The sequence below is a fragment of the Netta rufina genome (genome assembly GCF_964035555.1).
Source record: "Netta rufina genome assembly, chromosome: 8".
NCBI lineage: Eukaryota > Metazoa > Chordata > Aves > Anseriformes > Anatidae > Netta > Netta rufina.
Window position 1 is genome coordinate 22,172,746 of NC_140131.1, and position 22,045 is coordinate 22,194,790.

At 41.9% G+C, this 22,045-nt stretch overlaps 1 protein-coding gene across 2 annotated transcripts; it reads left to right on the top strand.

Annotated features, from left to right (window-relative positions):
• Nucleotides 1-939: 939 nt before the first annotated feature.
• On the top strand, nucleotides 940-20,300 carry NTMT2 (N-terminal Xaa-Pro-Lys N-methyltransferase 2; the record flags this gene model as incomplete). 2 transcript variants are annotated; one of them, XR_014618678.1, is made up of 5 exons in its annotated part: nucleotides 992-1,183; nucleotides 7,790-7,965; nucleotides 13,269-13,518; nucleotides 17,591-17,962; nucleotides 20,181-20,300. XR_014618678.1 is itself a non-coding variant. In XM_084291349.1 (4 exons), 4 exons carry the CDS (start codon nucleotides 940-942, stop codon nucleotides 17,863-17,865), a joined length of 945 nt encoding a protein of 314 aa, XP_084147475.1. In that variant the 3' UTR covers nucleotides 17,866-18,146. The 2 variants fall into 2 exon arrangements, 1 of the variants encoding a protein (XP_084147475.1); XM_084291349.1 differs by lacking the exon at nucleotides 20,181-20,300 and having other exon boundaries at nucleotides 940-1,183; nucleotides 17,591-18,146.
• Between the last annotated feature and the right edge of the window lie 1,745 nt (nucleotides 20,301-22,045).

Genomic DNA, 22,045 nt, shown 5'->3' on the forward strand with positions numbered 1-22,045 from the left:
CTGAGTGACAAAAAAGATTTTGAAGCAGTACATTTCTGTCCTCGTCCCTTGCTGAGGGCCTGATCCTGCTCTGGGATGTGATGTACTTACAGCACACAGCTCCCTTCAGCAGCTTACCATTCTCCATCCTAAAAGCATTTCAGCTTTTGACCCTCCTCCCTCTCATCCAGACTTTTGCTGTTGTAATGGCCTGAACCTCCCCCTCTTTTCCAGCTGATGTATTTGTTCAAGTTTATTAATGGGCAGTTTATCTCCTTTTGTTCTTCCATGCATTTTGTTCACTAAAACAAAAGCCCTTACCACTCCTCTGCTCCCAGACAGCAATTTCTTCCCGTCAGCCACTGCAGATGAGATAGTCTGGACCATTTAAACAGCTTCAATAACCCTGTGCAGACACGACAGTGTGTAGAGAAGAGCTTGTCCTGCCATACACAGCGGCAAAGCATGAAGTTGAACCTATTGTTTGCTCATTGCTTGCAATTATCACAATTTACTAGGGCACACCATTTCTATAAAGGTATGTCTGTGTTCTGGTCTTCTGGCCTTCCTCTGGGCCCCCCCGGATTGAAAAACAGATGCCAAGGGAGAGGCAGAGAAACAAAATTGCCCTGTGAGATTAAAGAGGGAGATGGGAGACCCTGGATAGTATCTGAGTTTCTTTGAAGTGAAGGCTGAATAGATTAGGAAAAGAAAAACCTAATTGAATTAAAGCCACTCTTTTTCGGAGTAGATATACTTTTACCCTGGGTAAGCAATTTCCTGGTTGAGGTTTTTATCGCTTTCCAGCACCTGCTTGTTTCGGAGGGCGACACTCCAGAGATTACTCGGAGGAAGTGCCAAGAGCCAGCGTTTCTCACTCCCCTCTCGCCCGCCTCCGCCCCCTGCGCTGCTCTAGACACACACCCCAATATAGAATGACAGCACAGTGCCACGGTTTAAATGACGCTGCCTCTGTCTCTTTGGAAGGACAGGTCCTCCAGGAAGCACCAGGCACAACAACCGTCTGCCCTTGCGAAAAACGTCTTCATCATGGCATATAAAGGAGCACATTTGGCTTTTAAGTCGCGCTGGCACAAGACAGACGAAGAACTCTGTCGCCACAGCATGTCCTTTGACTTGCATAAGGCAATCCAGAATGACTTCTTTCAGAGTTACCTTTATCTGCTGGAAAAGCTTCCCCTGGGTGAGTAACGTGGGCAGGAGCATGTGTGCGTGTGTGACCACGTCCGGAAGGACGTGTCATGTTAGGTGGCAGGGTGCAGACATGCTAATGACAAAAATAGTAGTTTTGAGAAGCCCTGCTAGGGAGCCTATAGTACTAGCTACACTGTTTGTTACTCTCTCTCTCCCTTTAACTCAGTACCCTGGTGTTTAACCTGAATACTCCACAGATTTGCAGAGAAGGGCAAGGAAAAAAAAAAAAAAACACAAGAGGGAAGGAAAGTTTAGTTTCTGGGTGATGGCACCCTTTCTTCTCACCATTTAAAACATGAATTGACCTATTCGGAACTTGGAAGGACAAATCCCAGAGTAGCAGAGCTGACAGGCCATACTTTCTGCTGCCCAATACCTGTTGCATTGTTTCTTGGTGTGTCCTTAGCTTTGTCATACGGATTGCTTTGGACAAGTGCTTGCAAGGTAATGCTTTTTACATTTTTTTATCAAGAGGCTGTAATCCAGTTCTCTGCAGCAGGCTGTCTAGCCCACAGTTATCTGGGAGGAATATGCTTTGAAAACATTTGTTTATAGCCTAATTTCAGTGAAAAGTACAGGATGCCAAGATTTTGTTTTTTTACATGCAGGAAAAGAATGTTCACTTCTTAGGAAACTTTGACCCTGAATAAGAACCAGAATTTTCCCAGGACAGTATACCTAAAAAGCAGATTTGACTTGAAGCTTTATTATGTTACCATATTACTTTTTAAGCAGAATTATTCGGCTTCCACTCAACGTTAGAATTTAAGATGGAAGGGCTGTGTCTGCCCAACCTACTAACCAGTGCTTCAGAGTGAATTCTTGAGCACTCCTTCCTGGTTGAAAGATCCGTATAGGCAAGTGGATTACCCAAGTCTGTAAGATTGTACAGACCCCAGTAAGAACTCTGCTCAAGATGCTAGAATTCATGAGTCGGTAAAGAGAAGAAGTATTTCCATGTTTTCATAGTATTTTGATGTGGCTTTTCACATACAGCAGTATCTTCCGCTATCTAAAATGAACCGTGGAAGGTTCATTTTAGGTAAATATTCCTGTCCCTAGTGGCAGGTAGCTATGAACGATGGAAAGGAAGGAAAGATGGAAAGGAAGGAAAGTTAATTATAGGTCGATGTAATCTCAAGAAGTCTATGACAATGTTATTCTTTCATTTGTTTTGAAAATAAACACAACATATTAGAAACTGAACAGGATTTCCTACAATGTAACTGCTAATGTAAGTACTGGTAGATCATTTTATGACTAGAAGGTACTGTTATGAACATCTAGCTTTGAATTTCACATAAAAGTTCCTGGATCGTGCTTATAACTTATGCCTGGCTCACAGTATATATTTATGAAGACAAAAATAACTTGGTTTAAGAGCTGCAAATGACTGAGAATTCATCAGTACATAATTAAGCTGTTACCAGGCCTAATTACTTCACTCTCTTAAAACTATTTCATTTTTGGTCTGAATTTTATTTGAATTTCCATTCCTAGCCAACAAACTTTGCAAAATGTTTACCTGTCAGACTGAAGAGTCCCTCTGCCAGGTTTTTCATGCTCTGAGTCATTATTACAACTTCTCTAAAGTTTTCCACTTTATTGCCAGCATACTCAAATCAGTTGGACCCTGTGGAAAATGTACTGTGAGTCCACAATATGCATGTCATGGTCCGGGTGGGTGGACAATCAGATGGTTAAAAAATGGTCGGATGGTTGGGCTCAGAAAGTCATAGTTAATAAATCATATTCAATCTCGAGGTCAGTGGGGAACTGCCCTCGATGTTTAACATCTTTATCAGTGACTTGAATAGCCAAGCTCTTCACAGTGGCGTGAGGTGGAGGACAGGAGACCGTGGGCATAAATTGAAACTAGAGAAGTTCAGACTGGCTATAAGGAAAAATGTGGACGGTCAGGCCTTGGAAAAGGTTGCCCTGGGAGGTTATACAATTCTGCATCACTGCAGGCTTTCAAGACAGATGAATAAACACCAAAGGAACCTTGTCCAACCTCATTTCCGTCCCTGCTTTGAGCAGAAATTTGGACTAGCGACCTCTTTAGGTGCCTTCCAATCCAGACTATCCTGTGATCCTGTGCTCTCTGTGATGGAGAGGAAAGAATGTGGCAGGTCTGAACATCTCTGCACAATGACGTTATCCAGTTCAGTTCAGAGTGGAACTGACCAGAAATGAACTGAACTTCACAGCTAGATCCAGATATCTCTGTGTAAACAGAATTAAACCACGAATACAACACCAGGACTGTGACCTAGCAGGATACTTATGCATGTGCTTAACCCTACGCATGAATAATTACACTGAAATCAGGCCTCACACTGGAGCTTTCCCTGAAACCAAGAGTCACCAAGGTACAAAGTTTACTTCAAACCACGCAAACTCCACACTTTCCCACCCCTCTGTTCCTAGGTTCAGTGGGGGATCACTTAGGCATGTTTACCTATGAGCTGAGCATATCTGGTATCACAGCCTGTTAAGAGAAACATGTCATTTTTACAGGCTGGGGTAACATTTATAAATAAAAGACATGAGTAACGTTAGGCCCTGGTCCAACAGCGTACTTAAAGGCGTGTGAATGCCCCTAAGCCCTGTGGACTTTAATGAAGCTACGCAGATTTGGGAAACAGTGCATGTGTTTACGTGGGCTGTGGGACTTGGTGCCAGTGGGGTGAGATCTGCAGTGGAAAACTCAGATGATCAGTCCACAGAGCCAAATGTTTCAGTATGCGAGGCACGTGTCTAAGTAAAATCTGTTCTAGGGGGTGGGCTGATGTTCATCCTCAATAAAACAGGGCTTAAATGGTTCTCGGACCATAGCAGAGAGGTGAATTGTGCCCTGCACCCAGATAACTATTTTTCGGCTGATGCACAAAGCAGATGTTGCATTTAAAAGGGAATACCCGGCCAAACTGGAATTAGTTCAATATCTCGCAGAAAGCAGTTGGAGCCACAAAATAATGTTCACAAATAAAAACTTCAAAAAAATTACTTGCAACATTCACTTCTGCCAGGGAAATTTAGCTGAGCAAACCCTGCAACCAAGAACATGTACTGCAGGTTGGGATTGTGCCCAGTCCTGTGTATTATGGGGTCCCATCTCTCTAGAGCTTTAGATCAGAAAAGGGAAAAAACATTTTGAGCTGATCCATAAAAAAAAATGGAGATAGCATTTTTGGACTGTGCAGGGAAAAAGGGCTTAGGTAGATGTTCCCCATCTAGCCCAGGGGCTGGCATTCAGATCTAGGTCACCACTCAGCATCCAGACCACGTCTGCAGCAACTGGAAATTGCTAACACCTCATGACTGCGGGTGACCTTTAGGAGCCAGTTTCTGCTCTCAGCCTCCTTTGCCAGTGGGTTCCTTTCAGCCTTCGCTGCTCGAGGGCCTTGCCAGCAGGTTGAGCTGAGAGGCTGCGTGCCACGCTAAAAAGTTTTTTTCTCACTTTACTAGAAACACATTCCTAACAGGAAACATTACAAGGCACCTAAGTGAACACTGCAAACTTTGTGAGAGCTGCCTCCCCCCGCAGCCTGTGGGAGACTTACAGGCTCCATCATCCTGTCCTGCCTGTGCCCTGCTTCGCGGCGTACACTGAAATCAGGCTGTGTGTCAGCAACAGACCTCACAAGTATTTCATTTCCTGATGCAGGAGATAGTCCCACGTGGGTCGCGGAATGGGAAGATGCCTCTGGCTAGACAGGTCCTGTGATGAGGGGGAGGCGTGCTGGAGCAGAGCTGCAACGCTAGCTGCCACCAAGGACATGTGTCTCCTCGCACTCCTCTTTTGCGGTAGATTCCTGCAAGCTGGCAAACCTCCTGCTCCCTCTGGTCCTGCTGCTCGAGCCTGCATGCCAGGCACAGCTGCGAGGCAGATCAGAGGTGAGGTTGATTGGTTGTGTCTGGAAAATTGGGTTGTGGGTTGGGAGAGTTGGCAGCGATGCAAATTCATGAGAGGGAGGAGAAACACTGAGGGAGCAGAGAGGTGGAAATCATCTGTGGAGGTCGCACGCTCCGGGAGTGAGATTCCGTGGCTCTGCAGGAGGAGGCTGTGGGTACAGTGCCACCCTTTTAGCCGGTGTCCTTGCATGCCCTCAGAGGGGGACACTTGTACAAAAAGATCTTTGCAGAGTTCGCTGGGTAGAGAAAAAAAGTGGATGTTCAGACCAGAGGTGGTTTCAGATGCCAGCACATAAGGCAGGGCTCTGGGGCCCCAGCTGGCCAGGGAGGAGCCGAAGTCAGCTGGTGTGTGCATGCGAGCCCCGGCAGGCATTCTGCAAGCCTGACACTGCTTCTGAGTGAGAAATCTGAGAGCACACACTACAGATCTGATATCCTGAGCAGCATATCGTCTCCATGTGTTGCCTCGGGTCAGGCTCACGTATTGAGTAGAAGGACCCTGAATATTTGTCATGCGTGCTGCCAGCTGCCTGCAACACCCTGTCCTAGTGTGCAGACAGCCTGTAAATGCATTTCCCTTCAGTCTAGTGGAACGGGATAAATCACAGTCCCTTGATAGTCCCATTAAACAAACCCTAGAAATCATCACTGGACTCTCATAGGGAAGATCCGGTAAAGCAGCATCAGGGGATTCAGTTCTGTTCACCAGACAGGCTGGCATCTGAAATGGAGAAAACAAGACCCAGAGAAAACAAGCTGGTGCCGCTCCCGGGGGAGGATGGAGATCATTTACTGGAAGAATCCCTACCACCAATGGAGCCTTTATTTCCCAGGCTCTGGGAGCCACCCTGGCCAAGTAGTGCTGGGGATTGGCTGCTGCCCCTTTCATATTAATTTCTGCAGCTGAATGGTTTCTTCTGAGAATGTGAATATAATCAGGGGAGTGTGTAAAACTCCCAGGTTTGACCCTTGCTGGGCTCAGTGCTTCTTGTGGTATAAATTTCTCAGTCATAACATAAATGTGTAATGGATTAAAGCTTTAATAGTATCCGTTCGGCAGTTGACTTAAGCAGGTGATGACAAGAGGGGCTGGTAATGCTGCTTTTGTTGGATGAAGGATATGCCGGGCATGCTGCTGGTGTGTAACCCAATAGCACTATTCTGTTCTGAGTGGTCCTTGGTGGTAATTATTCTCCATCCGACTTCCTTTGTCCCCCCTCATTTGCCTCCAAAATGTCATTCTCCCGCTGAGGATGGGCAGGCACACACTTATCATTCCCTGCTGAGCTTGCTTGCCCTCAATAAATCCATTCCAGGCTTATGTTCGGGCTCTCTGGCCTGGCTCTCATCCTCTGAGCGGAGGGCATAGCTCCTGCTCCCAGCAGGGCAAGCAAGGCACGGCTTGTTCAGAGCCCTGCCAGCATTACCAGCAGCAGTTTTAAGGATTCAGCCCCCAGAAGGCAGAGGTTGAGCAGCGACTAAGTCTTGCTCCCTTATCCTTAACAGCAAGGTGTTTGCTGCTTGCTCGCTTCCAGTTCCCTGAGCACTCTGGAAGTCTGCAGCAGGGCTGGGCTCACGCTGCAAAGTGGTGCTCACAAAGACACTCCCAGAGTGACTCCATCCCTCCTTAGTGCTTGGCTTTCACCCCCAGGCTTGTAGTCGTGGTTTTGTCGGAAGGCCTGGCTGGGAACAGCTCCTCGTACACGCAGAAAAATGCCCATGCACCTGCATGTGGGGGGGGACAGCAAGAGCTGCTGGTTTCCAAACGGTTTCTGACCTGCCCGCGTCCCAAATTTTGAGCTATGAAACATAACTACATTTGATATGCCAACACACAAGTACAGAAGAGAAACAGATGCAGCACATAGATCTCAGTTCTTTATTGAATGGGGGCCAATAAGCCTTCACCCAACAGAACTCACGGGTTCTGATAAAACAGCCTCAAAGTTATGATTGCTGTTTATTACCAGCAAATAGCCAAGCAATGAAAAGAAATATCCAAGCCTCTGCACACGGGAGTTTTATTATTTTGCTCCCTGATCTATGATGGAAGAAAATTTAGGACTCTTTTGTAAATTATCCTTCCCCTCTGTATAATCTTTGAGGCCTGAGAGTACCATCTGCTCGTGGGTTCAGCTTACTCGCAGTGCCCCAGACTGTACAGTATCACTAAAAATAAACGAGAGCAAGTGCCTCATTCATCTGCACTCTTGTGCTACTCTCCCCGCGCAGCTGTCAATGGCTGGAAAGCGTATATGGAAACGTGCAGGCCGTAAGGGGCAGTTAGGTTTGTGACAGCAGAAGTGTGGATCCTGTACAGCCATAAACTCTGCCCACAGCAATTCGGGGAGAAAACCAGCCCCATTTCTCTCTCTGGCATGAATGTTCATCTTCAAACTGAAATGATTTTTCACTGATGGGAAATCGTACTGTGTAATGACAAACGAGCTCTGAGCCTGGGTGGCACTGAATGTGCCCAAGGGGTGCTGTGTCCTTTCACAGCCTTGCAGGATTAAATCCAACACCCTTCCCTTTACCTTTGCTTTTGAAACAGAGGTTTGCTGATATGGAGGCTCAACTTAGATTTGTAGCTCTTCACCACCATGCCTCCAGAACAATAAAACTAACCCAGAAATATCTGTCATTAACAATGAAACAATGATTTATCTGCCTACAGTGAAACTTTACGCTTTAACAAGTCAAGTTATCAATGGGGAGATGCAGTTCTACGCCAGGGCCAAACACTTCTACCAGGAGGTACCAGCCACAGAAGAGGGCATGATGGGAGACTACATTGAGCTCTCCAATACAGACATTGAATCCTCCAGGGAATTTCTCAGGAAGTTTGTTGGGGTGAGTCATTTAATCCCATCTTCTGCAAGAGACAGCGGTGGTGTGTGGCATAAGCGACATGCAGTATTGTAAATGGCACCATATGTCATATTTGATATGCATGAAGCGCACGTCATAACTGGCTGCGATGGGGGCTAGGAACATATAATTTACATGCATCCTGCCAGAGCACTCATCATCCTGAATACGCATTTTGCCCGGCTGTATGTCGTTTTTTACCTGTTTTGCATCCCTTTCTCACACTCTGAAGCTTGCAAAGAGGACTGTGCAAGGACTTCCTATAGCTTGGGTGGGAGATTAATTCTCAGTGCAGGACTGGGACTTTTCGTGGTCGTCTGTGCAAATTCCTGCAGTCTATTTGGGAAAGTAGCTGAGACTAAATGCCAAGTTTCTGTTTTGCCTATTTATAGGTTTTTATTTTTTTTTTCTGAGAATGCTGCAAGAAAAACCAACCCTCCTTCCCCTCCCAGTGTTAGCAGTATATAGAATAAGATACCATTAGGAAAAATATATTATTCTTGACCATTGTAGTATCACTGTGGACTTTGTAGGCAGATCTCTAAAGGTCTGTAAAGATTTTAAAGGTCTGGTTTGACCTGAGATGCAAAGAGATGCCAAGCAGGATTTTAAAAGCACGTACAATAGCAGTATCACTGGCACTCAGGTTTCAGAAAATCCCATTGATGCCTAAATGTATCTTTAGGAATCTGTACATTTTTTTAAGTGTGGTCCAATGGTTTTCTGACTGCCTCTTCCCCTTCCCGGGGATAAAAAGCCTGCTAAATTAGCTCAACAACAGTATTAGATGCTAAAGAACTCACAGAGCTACAGGGAACCAAATTTTCTATATTGTCCTGCTCACAAAATTACTAGTTCTATATAACACTACCACAGATCTTTCATTTTCTACTCAAATGTACAAACTTGGCATAGGCAGATGACCTTTTTTTTTTAGCCTTCATGATCTTTTGTGGAAAAAAACCTCAATAAGTTAATTAGATGTTGTGTTTCAAAAGGGCACAGTTTAAATGAGTTGGGATGGAAAATGAGTGTGGTTTAACAACAGATAAACATCCTATATAGCCGTGAAGGGCAACTGATGAAAAAGTTTACTGTACTTGACAGAGGCTTTGGGGGCAGTGTGTTTTTAGGTAATGGCAAACTGCGATTACCTAAGTGAAAAAAATACGTTATTTCTAATGACCGTGTTTTGTATTAATGGTTTAACAACATTTGAAGGCCTTCATCTATCAGGCTTTTTACAAAATAAGAAAATGTGAAGTGAATTCAGCAAGGCAGATGAACCTGACAGTAACATGGCATTTTCAGGGAAAAAAAAAAAAAAAGCAACTTGTGAGCCCAGAGCCAGCCAAAGGCATATCCTTTACATGTTACTTAAGTCTTCTTTTAAGGACATTTGTGGAATTCAAGTGATGCATAAGCCTGTGTTCGGGGAAAGATTTCATGCTTCCTAGACATCATATAGATTCAGTTTCCTGAACAGCCAGTTTGAACCACACTGTTAAACTTTCTCATGTCCAGGACCCAAAAAGGAAAGAAGTACAGTCTGTAGCAGAGTTTCACAGGCCAAAGAGAATTCATACCCAATGCATCAGGTGTGATGACAGATACAAAATACTCCAGAGCAGAGTTCCTGCTCCTATTATTAGCCAGGGATAGAAAGGATACTCTGAATGGCCAAGATCAAACAAGAAAAAAAAAAAAGGGAAGAGAAAGGAATCTGCATGTTTGCTAGTTCTGATTTAGTTTGTTAAAGCCTGTCCTCTATTGAGATACAGTCAATTGGTTATTTACTTCTGGTTTATTTTCCTTTCTTACTACTGCAATTTGAATCCTTCTCAAGCAGATACAGATATTTACTGGCTTTCTGTAGTAGTGACCTTACTCTACAGCTAATTTGAGCCATGTCTTCCCTAGTTTATGGCTCCATGAATATTTTTTTTCCAATAAGGCAGCAAAGAAGAAAAAAACAAAAACAATTTGCTTCACCCTAATATAAACTACACTTTCTTTCTTTACAGAGAAGTTTAACAAACTCAGAAAATAGGAAAATTAGTTTCAGATCAACTGAATGTATTTCATTTATTTTTTTATTGTTTTACCCTCTGAAAAAAACATTTCCTTTGTTTTCAAGATATAAGTCAGTTCCAAAATGAAAAATGCTGTTTAGAAATGAAAAGTTGACAAGTTATTTTTTTTCCTTGAAAGTCGTCAGAAAGAAGTATCTTGACATTTTCAACATTCTTTCCCATGTTTTTTTGGCTAGAACTATTCTCTAGATTTGAGGTATCAATTTCACAGAGAGTTTTCTTCTTCCAAAACTTTATTTTCTGGCAAAACTAGTGCTCCTTAAAAACAGTTGCCCAGTTCCACTCAAATTACCCTTCTTGAGTTAGTTTGGCTGGTGTGGAAATGCCACACAGTGACATTTCCCTTCCATGACTGATGTTGCATACCTTCATGTATGGCATTTCTTAGCATGATTCTTAGCACCACTGTAAACTGAGCTACAGATTTCTTTACCATGGGAGAATTTATCTTGCCTGGGCACATGGAAGGAATTACAACAAGGCAATAGAAAATTAAGGACTTCTCTTATATTTTAACCTGTCTCCAGCCCAGGCGAGTCAAACTGAGTTAAAAGTGCCACTGTGCTCACGTTAAGAGGTTTTATGTGTGTGTGGGCAGAACTCAAACCAAAAGCAACATCTGAGTGAGAACTTGAGCCAAGAGTGCTATATAGACAAGCTATAGGTTGTCTTAGGTACGGTCGTACTTGAAAGGTTATCAGCAGAGTTATACCAATGCATATGTATGGAAATGTATTCACACCAGTTCAAGCCTTGATGTCCACACAGGCACTGTGTTCTCTCTAATCCAGAGGTAATCTGTTAAAAAAACGGAGCAAAGAAACCATTAATTAAGGAAAAATTGAGAGTTTAGGTGTATGAAACAGTACAGATGGGGATTATGTTCTTATAGCTCCCTTTCTGCCCCCAAACCCTTCATTCCTTGCTGCCCTGTCTTGCCCTAAATTCAGCTGCCTGATGTGGGACTTTCTGAATGAAAAGCTTCTGGAAAGTGATTTTCCTTACGTTTGATCAGCGAGATGGAAGATATTTGATTGAAAAAAGGTTTTTTATTTCCTTAGAAAGAAAACCACTGTGTTTTTTAACTATTTCTTAAACGCTGATTTATTTTGTTTCCCCTACATATCTAGACTGCCTTCTTGCCCTTTCAAAACCTGAAGTAGTAGCATCATGAACATATGCCACAACTCTTTTATTTCTAAGGAGCTTTGTGAGTGCCCTGTTCAGCTTCACAGCAGAATTTTTGGGTGTGTACATGACCTCAGTGACAGCGATTCTGAGTAACGGGAAACACGTAAAAAGAGAAGCAGTCAATCTTAAATTCTGAAGCCTGCTCTGGCTTAAAATTTTCACTTACACTATTTCTTTAAATAAGAAGTCCAATTTTCAACTCAATTAGGCTTTTGGGAAAATGCTTGCCTTCCAAAGAAAATGTTAATACCCTGTCAAAGATCTGAGCACTCCCAAACTGAAAATATATTAGCTGAACATGGAATTATGTCAACATTTTCATTATAAATGGAGCTGTGGTGCTTTGCAGGGCTTCTCTTCTGACTGCCTGGTGCTCTTGCTCCCTGTCAGTGAAGCATGGGGTCAAGCTTCATCTCCCATGAGTGTTTCCTTTCCCTTTTCTTGATGGCAAATGGAGATGTGACATCAGAGGTTCTTGCTGTGACACATCATGGGAAATGAATTCCCTGGTTTTAGTAAGGTACTGTGACTGTAGGTTCTCTGAAATACAAAGTTAAAGAAGTTGAACAGCTTTTTATCTAATTCTGTTAGCTTTTTGGTAAATGATCCCTGTTTTCTCACCAGCTCTCCTCAACCATTTTACTTAATCTCATCAGCGTAAGCCTGTATGTACCTGCCAGCAAACAGTACAGAAATACACCTTGTGAAGATCTAATGCACAGTTCCTTCTCCTTTCATGAACTCTTCGTTACAGCTCAGTCTGGTCCTCAGTAAAAGCCCCATGCTTCTAAACCCAGCCTGGGAATGAAGAATAGCTCACATTTTCTGGCTAACTACAAACAGGTATTCTCCAGAGTCCAATCGGGTGGAAGGCTTGTGGACTCCTGCACGCATCAGGAGATTAATCTTCCTAATCTTCCTAGGTATACAAATTAGGACCAGCAGCCCCAGAGACCAGTGAGACTGAGGTCCTTGTGCTCTTTCTACGGTTACTCTGTGTAACCAGATGCTGAGCTGGGCTATTCATAGTCATGTCATTGACGGTACTGTCCTTTGACCTTAATAATCTACTGAATTACCCACTGAAGCAAGGCCAGAAAAACAGTGAGTTACATGATTTATGCTTGGTCATTACAGAGGGGGTCTCCCAATAAGCAGGAAGAGCTAGACTCTTCCTGGGCTTATTTCCTTTAAGAGTAGCAAAGGTGCAGCAGGGACTTTGGCCCATAGCTTTTGCTTCAATGCTCAGTTCCAGAGACAGGGAAAAGGTGTTTACATTTGCTTTTAATGTATTTGTTTAACAGATAACTTCGGCCAGGGGAGCTCCAGTCCCACAGTCGGTGCCTGTACAGACTTAAAATTTCTTTTTTAAGTAAAAAATTCTGTTTTACAGAACAGCAGCAGGCTCTTAAGAGCCTTTTTATAGCCAGAATGGAAGCTTCAGGGGTAAAATACAGCTTTCATTATAAAGGTCCTTTTACAGTGACTCATTATTTTCTCAAAGACATATCCTCTGTGCAACAATTTTTCTTGTCTGATCTCTATCCAGAGACGATATTTAGGAAGAAAAAAATGAATACTTAAGCAGAAACTACTCAATCATCTTGCTTGTTTCTTTGACTAAAAAAAAGAAATTCTGTATATGCTCCAGTCCAAACTTTCGTGTTGTGATAAGTTACCTAAAACTCCATGATCTTTGCTCAGATCCAACTTATTCTAAGAAACACAGTTGGATCTCACAGACACTCTGCATCTGCAAAGATGTCAATGGGCACCTTAGGCATTCTGTGCTCCAGAAGTTACTTCTTGTATGCAATATTTGGCATATTCTTTCTTTTTCATTAGGCCTTTACTGGGGTCAGAACATAATGAGATTTGCGTAGTCGTGTAGTTGGCTGTGACATACAAATACATGACAGATGAAGTTGCAAACAACTTTACAGAGACGAGGGGATGATCTTTCAGTTTTCAGATTTCAAATGATTTTCTTGTGTTCCACAGGGGGTGGGGAAAGCTGGCACCAACCGCGCCCTGGACTGCGGCTCTGGGATAGGTCGGATCAGCAAGCATGTCCTGTTACCAGTTTTCAAGAGCGTGGAACTGGTGGATATGATGGAGAATTTCCTGGCTGAGGTCCCGAACTACCTGCAGGGCAAGGAGGACAGAGTAGAGATGTATTATTGCAAAAGCCTCCAGGAATTCACTCCAGCCCCACAAAGATATGATGTCATCTGGATTCAGTGGGTTTCAGGTTAGTTCAGCATGATTCATCCAGCTCAGCATCTCAGAGAACTACACAGCCTGTGCTAAAATTAACGTTAAAAGAATGGTGCAGCTGTAAAAGAAGGTTCTCAAGCCTTTAATAATGCCAGGCCAGGACTGACCAGTGCTGGAGGCACAAGGCTAGTCTTGCACTCATTCACTTCCAGTACCTGGTCCCATAGTAGCCAGGACAAGCAAATAGGAAAATAGATACATAAATCTGAAACCGCTGCACTCCTGTAGCCTTCCTGTGCAGTCAGGCAGTCCTCGCAGTCCATATCTCCTGTAATTTGCCACAGTACCCTGTCAGCCCAGTACAGTCCTGTTTCCTTCAAAAACTCACAAGAGGCTTCTGAGAGTTCTCCCTAGCCACATGCACAGTGGGTACAGATCAAGTTGCTTTTTTCATGTCAAATACTGGAGAAAGGTACATGTACGTGGGAGCAGCTTGCATGCTAAGGTGCAGCTGAGGAGTAGGCCTTATAGATAGGCCTTATATATTGAGCAGGAATCCTCCTTAGCTACTACTGCTGCAGACAGATAGAGAGCGTTGGCCTCATAGTGAGATGTGATCTGTCAACACCTGCACATCTGGCACGTGGTGGGAGAAAGACTGTAGCACTGTGGCAGTACCAGTGTGTGAGGATCAAGCTTGGCTGTGAGGATATGCAGCATGTGAGACCTCATTGTTGGTGTCTCGAGTCTTGGCAGATTTTGGACACCCTTTTGCCCATGTGTTTTTCATGAGCCGTTGGGTACTGCAGACTGCCAGAGAGATATCCTTGATGATTTCTCACCTTCTGACATGCAATCTAGCAAGAAAAAAGAGCCTTTTTGAGAGATCTCACCCCCTTTGTGGATGGGGCAGCCCAAGCATTTGAACGCAGGACAGGTTGTTGGGTTTGTTTACTTACAAGATTGATCATAGAATCATAGAATCATAGAATATCCTGAGTTGGAAGGGACCCTTAAGGATCATCAAGTCCAACTCTTGACACCGCACAGGTCTACCCAAAAGTTCAGACCATGTGCCTAAGTTCACAGTCCAATCTCTTCTTAAATTCAGACAGGCTCGGTGCAGTGACCACTTCCCTGGGGAGCCTGTTCCAGTGTGCAACCACCCTCTCTGTGAAGAACCCCCTCCTGACGTCCAGCCTAAATTTCCCCTGCCTCAGCTTAACCCCGTTCCCGCGGGTCCTGTCACTAGTGTTACTGCCTTCATTTAAGGATGGTTTTCTTCAGTTCTTTGCAGAGAGCCATTTTCCACACAGGTTTCACCACTTTTGCATCATGTCTTGGCGTCCTGTGGGATGGTTTCCAGCAAAGACCTTGAGGGAAACACTGGCATGATACCCCTCACACACAGAACTTGTTAGGCTAAGTGGCCCTTCGGGGATATCACCTTTGGTCCTTTCTTAGCCTCTTACAGTGGGAATCTATTCTTCATGATGATGTTCTCAGAGGGATTTCTGAATCTGATGATTTTTTGTTGAGACCTGAGCTTTATTTCAAGAAACAACCTGAAAAAAAAAAAAAAAAAAAAAAAAACTAACCATAGTGAAATCATCAAAAGCCATAAACCATATGATTGTATCTTTTACATGAACTGATGCTTATCCAACAGGTTCTGTTAGCTGTGTCATCCAGCACCACCACCCCCTATGACAAATACCTGCTGCTTCTCCTGCAGCCACCCCTGAGAATGCACTGCAGCATTAATAGCAGCAAAGAGGCAGTTAGACAGTGTGTGCATGTCTCCCCAAAAAAGATTTTTTTCCCCTCCTACTTACAGCAATTGTATGGGAGTTAATTACTTTTGTGAAGTATGCAGAGATCCTTGAGTGAAAAGTGTTGTAAGCCCATAAGCAAACAGAATAGTCATGCAACTACAGAAGTGAATTGAAGGTGCCCTGAAAAGTCAACTTTTTATTCCCCTTTCCCAATCAGTCAGAAATACCATTTTTGGCAGATTTTTTCCCCAAGCTGTTCCTTAAAACCTTTACTGCTGAAGAGTTTGTAATTTTTCTGGAAAACCTGCTGCAGTGCCTAGCAGTCCTTCCAGAAAGGTTTTCTTCTTGTCGTTGGACCTAAGCGTCCCTTGTGCAATTTCAGCTGGCAGGATTTGTTATTCTAAAGCACAAGAGGAGTCTTGAACAACTTCTCCTAACCAAAATCCCAGAAATTGTTTCTTGTTAGGCAAAAGACAAAGGCAGAGAGATCAGCACAGAAGATGGTTTTATTCAGGAGCACTTAATTTGTCCTCTACCTGTAGTCTTAAACAGTAAGGAAACTAGTCTTAGAACAGGTCTTTCCTCTATTGGTATGCAAACAAATTGCTTCAGAACGATTTAATTTTCCTTTGCATTTCTATTCTTTTTGACTAATCAATCAACCATTACAGTAAACCTGGCTCCTGGCTCATCTCTTGAACAAATCCCAGTCAACATGAGGCAGAATGACTGAAGACTTGTTGGGGCTGTGCAGATCAGCTGGGTGGCTGCCGACAAAGGCAGCATATGCCTCTTCTTTTGTAGAAATGGAGGGCTGATTCTCCTTCCTCCCTTCAGCCATAAATTGCAATTAACTATATAGTGATCTTCAGTATTAATCAGGCTTCTACTACTATCCTGAATTTGGCTGAAATATGCCAACAAGATCCACACTTTTTGGGGTAGCAGGGCAGGACAGACTGGCAGATAGCAACACAATGAAAATCTCATTTTGGAGGAAAACTAGCTAAATGTTCTCTTAATCTAGCTAAATGTTCTCTTAATCTAGCTAGATTAAGAGAACATTAAATTCCAAACTAAGTGGCCAAATGCTTCAATGAATCTTGCCTATGCAATCTTGATTTGTCTTACATATACATAACTATATGAGCCCTGGCTGTTACTTTATGAAGAAATAAAAATGTAAGTTTACATTTTGTACTGAAATTAACATTTTCCTACAGCTTTGAAGGCATTCAGCTTTGGACTTTGTGTCCTTTTTCTTTCTCTTTTTTTGAGGAGAGTGAAGTAGTTAAACAAAAATGACGTTCTATATCAAAACGTGGTTTTGAAATGACAACTTCCATTTATAAAAGTTTAGATCTACCATGAAGAAAACTAAATATTTTGACTAGAAAATACAATCAACTTTTTCAAGTTTTTCATTCAGTTTCTGAACACCTGCCCTTGTTAATTCATTTTAGGTAGGTTTCACACATGAGGTTCTCATTTTGCTCTTCTCTGAGCCCCACTCTACTGATCTCAACAGAAGTGATCTTTGAGAATGGAGATGCAAAACACAATCTCAATAACATATTAAAAAATTCCTGTTTTTAAACACGTGGTATATGCAGAAATCACAACAGTATGGAGCAATATGAAGAGTTTATTTGACAGTTTGTTAGGGCTTGCATTCCTCACTGGATCTTTAATCCAGAGCTTCTTTGATGGGCACATGTTACACAAAGTTACAGAGATTTGTAGCACAAAAAGCCAGAAGGGACTATTAGATTATCTAATTTGACCTATTCTATATTACAAGCTGTTATATTTCATTGCTTTACCCTTGTGCTGAGCAAGAAGTTTGTGTTCAATTAAAACATATCTTGAGAAAGTCAACCACGCTTGATTTGAGGACTTCAAGAGGTGGTAAATCCACCACTTCTGTTGGTAGTTTCCAATTGGTAATTACTTACACTGTTAAAACAGTTGTCACTTATTTCCAATTTGAATTTGTTTGGCTCCAGCTTCCTGCCACTGATTCTTATTATGACTTTAACCACCAGATTAAAGAACCCTTCAGCACCCAGTATTTTCTCCACTATTGCCACTGACTTCTGTCCACATCTGTTGCTACTACTAACATGGATCATAAATATTGATTTGAGCTTGTAACTGTTGATCTCATTGATTTGCCCAGGTTTGCATAATGAAACCTGGTAGATCTAGATCTTTTCCTAAAGATCAGTAATTAGGATATGGAGAAACAGATCTAGGCACCATTCTGATGTGCACAGGGGGAGTCTGTTTGAATGGTTAATAGTGATCTGTTTTCCATCTTTTCATCTGTAGGCTATCTGACAGATAAAGATCTCCTGAAGTTTCTCATCCGGTGCCAGAACGGCTTGAAGGATAACGGTGTTATCATTCTCAAGGACAATGTAGCCAGGGAGGGCTGTATCCTGGATTGTCTGGATAGTAGTGTGATCCGAGACCTCAACATCCTCCACAGCCTCATTGAAATGAGCGGACTCACCATCCTACGAGAGGAGAGGCAGGAGGGATTCCCTGAGCAGTGTGTCCCTGTCTGGATGCTGGCCATGCAGAAAAGCCCTGGCCATTCCTGATTGCATAATGTGACGGCAGATACTGGACTATGAATGAACCACGGGACTGGGGAGGAGAAAGGGGAAGAAAAGCATCTGCTGGAATCCTACTAACCATGTACTGCTACTACTGTAACTGTAGGGCAGGATCAGGGGAGAATTAAAATTGAGCCAGCTTCTCCAGGGAATAGTCTGCTTCTAAATCCTGCCTGTTTCATCATGCCCTCTGTTTTTAAAAGCCTTTCTAACAGCTCCTTGTGAGATTTCTCTTTCATTAAAGTTGATGCTATGACAAAACTCAACTAATAGAAAATAATTAGGTCTGAAGTTTCCGTAGTGGCTAATACATTTTAGAGTGCTCTCTATGAGGGGTTAAGAAATAAGCCTGTTTTTTACTATGGCACTTAAATTTTCTTGGAAGTTAAGAAGGATCTGTCAGATCACTGAGGCAGGATATTCATAATAATAACTGCTGGAAAACCTAACCCAACTTTTGACTGTCATCGCTATCTGTACTTTTAAAATATTTATATCTAAAATGTAAGGAAAGTTTTATCCGTTCATTGGCATCAGCTATGCAAATTTTTATTTTGTAATTGTTTGCTTTTCAGTCAGTTAGGACAATGGGACAACCTGGTAATTTTTCTTTCCTTTCCTTTTTAATGACTACTTTATCTTCCTTCTGTTTCTGCAATAGAACAATAGCGGTACATAAGGGTTTTCACACTCTGGGGAAAAATGTAGATGACATATATGCATGTTTGCATTGAAATTTTGTGAAAAGATTGCCCCACAATCCACTTTCTGGAAAATATTTTTTCAAAACGTTCGCAGTGGAAACCACATGAAAGCATCTCTTTATTATTCATACCACTGTAAATTTCTTTCTTTCCCACATTCAGAACAAGTCTGGCACCATATGCAGAGCTAATGGGATTTCATGGAGTGTTAATAGTAAGACTGTAAGAAGAACTAATACAGTATTGTATTAATTAACAACTGTACGAAACTGCAGAGTGTGTTAGTGTAGCCCAAAAGCATCTATGATTTATATTCAAACAGCAGCTGTATAAGCCTGGATTTGACAATACTAACACACATACCATCTCCTTAGGGCTCACAGAAATTACACATTGAGCTTCTTGTCCCCTTCATATAGGCACAGGTAGTGCTGGGGGAGGACAGAGTTCATTTTGCAAAGATTTTCAGAATTTGAAATTCTTCTTCATTCTGAATGAGTACAAGGAGAGACAATTTTGAAATTCTCTGTAAAGGAAAACTACACAACCACAGACCTTTCCAAGCTGATTAAAATTTATCATTTGGACAAAATCAAACGTTTCTTTTGAGTTCAACTTTTAAAACAATTTGCATTTTAAAGATTTGTTATTATAATGCAGCAAAAAGTAAATGAAAGATGGCGTGTTCAAAATTTATAAATGAATCCTACTATGAGAATGGACTGTTCTGACTCTGTCAGTATTTTTTTCTTGTTTTATTCCCTTGGAATGTAGTTCTGGCAAAACCTACCAGACTTTTTAAAGAGTTGCTTTACGACAAACCTGCATGTTCTGATGGAAAGGAGTTCTATAAAGCATCCTCGACATGACTGTATGCACAATTGTCTTTGTGAAATATTGTCATCTGTGTTAGATTAACTCACATAGAAGCCTGAAGATAACAAGATCAGGGAACCTCTCAGCTGGATTTTAGTACTGTTTGCTATCCTTTGATAACAAATCTCCAGTTTTGTTTTAATTGCATAGCTCATCTTCTCTAGCAATATGGTTGCATATGTTGAGAATTTCCAATTTATGGCATAGGGCTTCCTGCAGTCAAACCTTATCCAGTAATTGTTCTCTTAATGTGCCATTACTAATTGTAGCATTAAGGAAAACAACCCTGGTGATTTGTTGAATATTCTGGCGTGTCATATAACCTAGAAACCTATGGTTCCCATGACACAGATGCTTCTGGAATGTTTTGGCTAATTTTTCCATTCTAATCAACTGGTAATGGGCATAAATTTAGCATATAATGTTAAAAACCCTAGGTGAATACTTTGTTCTGGAATTGTCCCCCTGACTAAGTGCTTCTAATTCCCTCTAAGCCACTACAATGCTTTCATTCTACCGAAACTGCTAAAAGCTGGTGTGGTGATTGGGTGCATAAGATTATGTGCAGAAACTTGAAGGAAAACCAGTCACTTGTTTTATAGGAAAGAGGCATCAGCCCTCTAGTTAGCAACACTAATTAGCAATAACAGACAAATATTTAAAGGATCTAGATACGGGTTACAAAGTAATTTGTTCTTCACCATTTTTATTTCCTGCCAGAGACATCTGCCGTGGTGCAGAGTGCTTGGAGGCTGCTGAAGAACCTAATACAATCTTGTCCGTGCCATGCATATCTGAATGGTGTTGGTTGCTACAATGGCAAGAGAACGGCATTGTGGAAATAGGGAGGTAAACAATTTTGTAACTATCTAAGCAGCTGCCACATCTCATTGTATGGAATAAGTCAGCTGTTCACTTTCATGCCAGAGTGTGTGCAGTTCAGTAATGAGAGATGCTGTTCCAAGGTGGATACAGGATGAAAAGTGGTTTAGGATGAAAGGTAGAATATAAATGTCTGGTATCAGTATCAGTGAAATAGATTTTTTGAGGTAAAAATGTTCTTCCCACATTTTGGACCTTTCCTATTTGAATTTCCAGACTATATATTCATAAACATTTCATGAAAATTGGTTCCCTTAACTATGTGAGAATGGAAATAAGTAAAATCTTAATTTAGTAGAAAAAAACATATTTCATGGTTCCCACATTCCTGAAAATTAATGTTTCATGGCTATGTTGCTTCCACAGTAAAATATTAAAGCTTTTCTGGTGACATAATGAACCTCAAGAGTAAAGAAACACAAGCTCTCCAGGGGCATAGATGCATGGGATTGCTGCAGATTCAATAATATTTTGGTTTCCTCCTTTTCCAAGTATATTTTAATTCAAGAACTCCAAGTTAACCACTGCAGGCCACCCTTAAAAGTTCATGAATTTGGGTAAAGGCCATTCTTGGCTTTAAAGTTCTGGCCTCTCTGGTCTGTACCATAATATGTAATAATAATAATAAATCACTAATTTCAAACAGAAGATCTTGCTTAGAAACCATCTATGCATCAGTTGTTTTTGATATTCAAAGACTGGATAATCCACTCAGTTGCTCTGCCTCAGCTTCCAGGTTATTTAAGTCATGCATTTAAAGAAGTCTTTGGCTTACCAGTTTGCAGTGGGAGTTTGAATCCCATTTGTCTGGTGTTCATGTAAGCACTTGTTCCCAATCTCAACATTGCCAGGAATTTAATTCAATATCAAGACCCTAGCTGAGGCAGGTTTCACAGGACATTCAGCGTCCTGAAAGTTCAAACCATCATTCACCAGGTAATGATGATTTGTAATCATCAGGTAATAATGACAGGTAATTAAAGAGCTACCCAATTAGTCCTGGGTAGTCAATGTTACTCTGAGGCAACCAGTACTTAAGCAGTCACTTAGCCAAAGCACACAAAAGCCCACATCTGCCATGTCACCACTGAAGCTCTTGATAATGCCTGCTTTTCCCATATCAGGTCCAATGCTTATTTTCTGTGTGACAGAAGGCCAAGTGTTATCTGTAATGTATAAATGTGAGATTCCTTGCAAAACAGATCCTCAGGCTCTGACAGTAGCCCCTAAGTGCTACTGCAACCCAAACAAAATGTATGGAAGCAATCATATCAGCAGTCTGAACAGCAATCCCAACTGTGCAGCTCCAGCAACCGTCAAGCTCAAGCCGTTCATGTTCAGAAGGTGACTCAGACATTACAAATGTCTTTTCATTCCTAATTGGAAGAGAGAGCCATCATTTTGAAGCATAATGCTGAATGGATGTTCTAAAATACTTTGTTTCAGAAATATTGAAATGATCATATCAAAATTTTTAGTTTGACTTTCTTGTTTGGATGTTTATATAATCTAATCTAAACTTACACGGTATGTGAGATGATATCTTAAATAATACATTACACAATATTATAATAGCTGAAGTAAAACATTAGTTTCCTATAGAATACCTTAATAAAATCCGTACTTTCCCTGCCCCCAAAGTTAGTGAAACAAGTCAACAATGACTTTCCAGAGGAAAGTCATTTCAAGAGGCACAGTCCTGT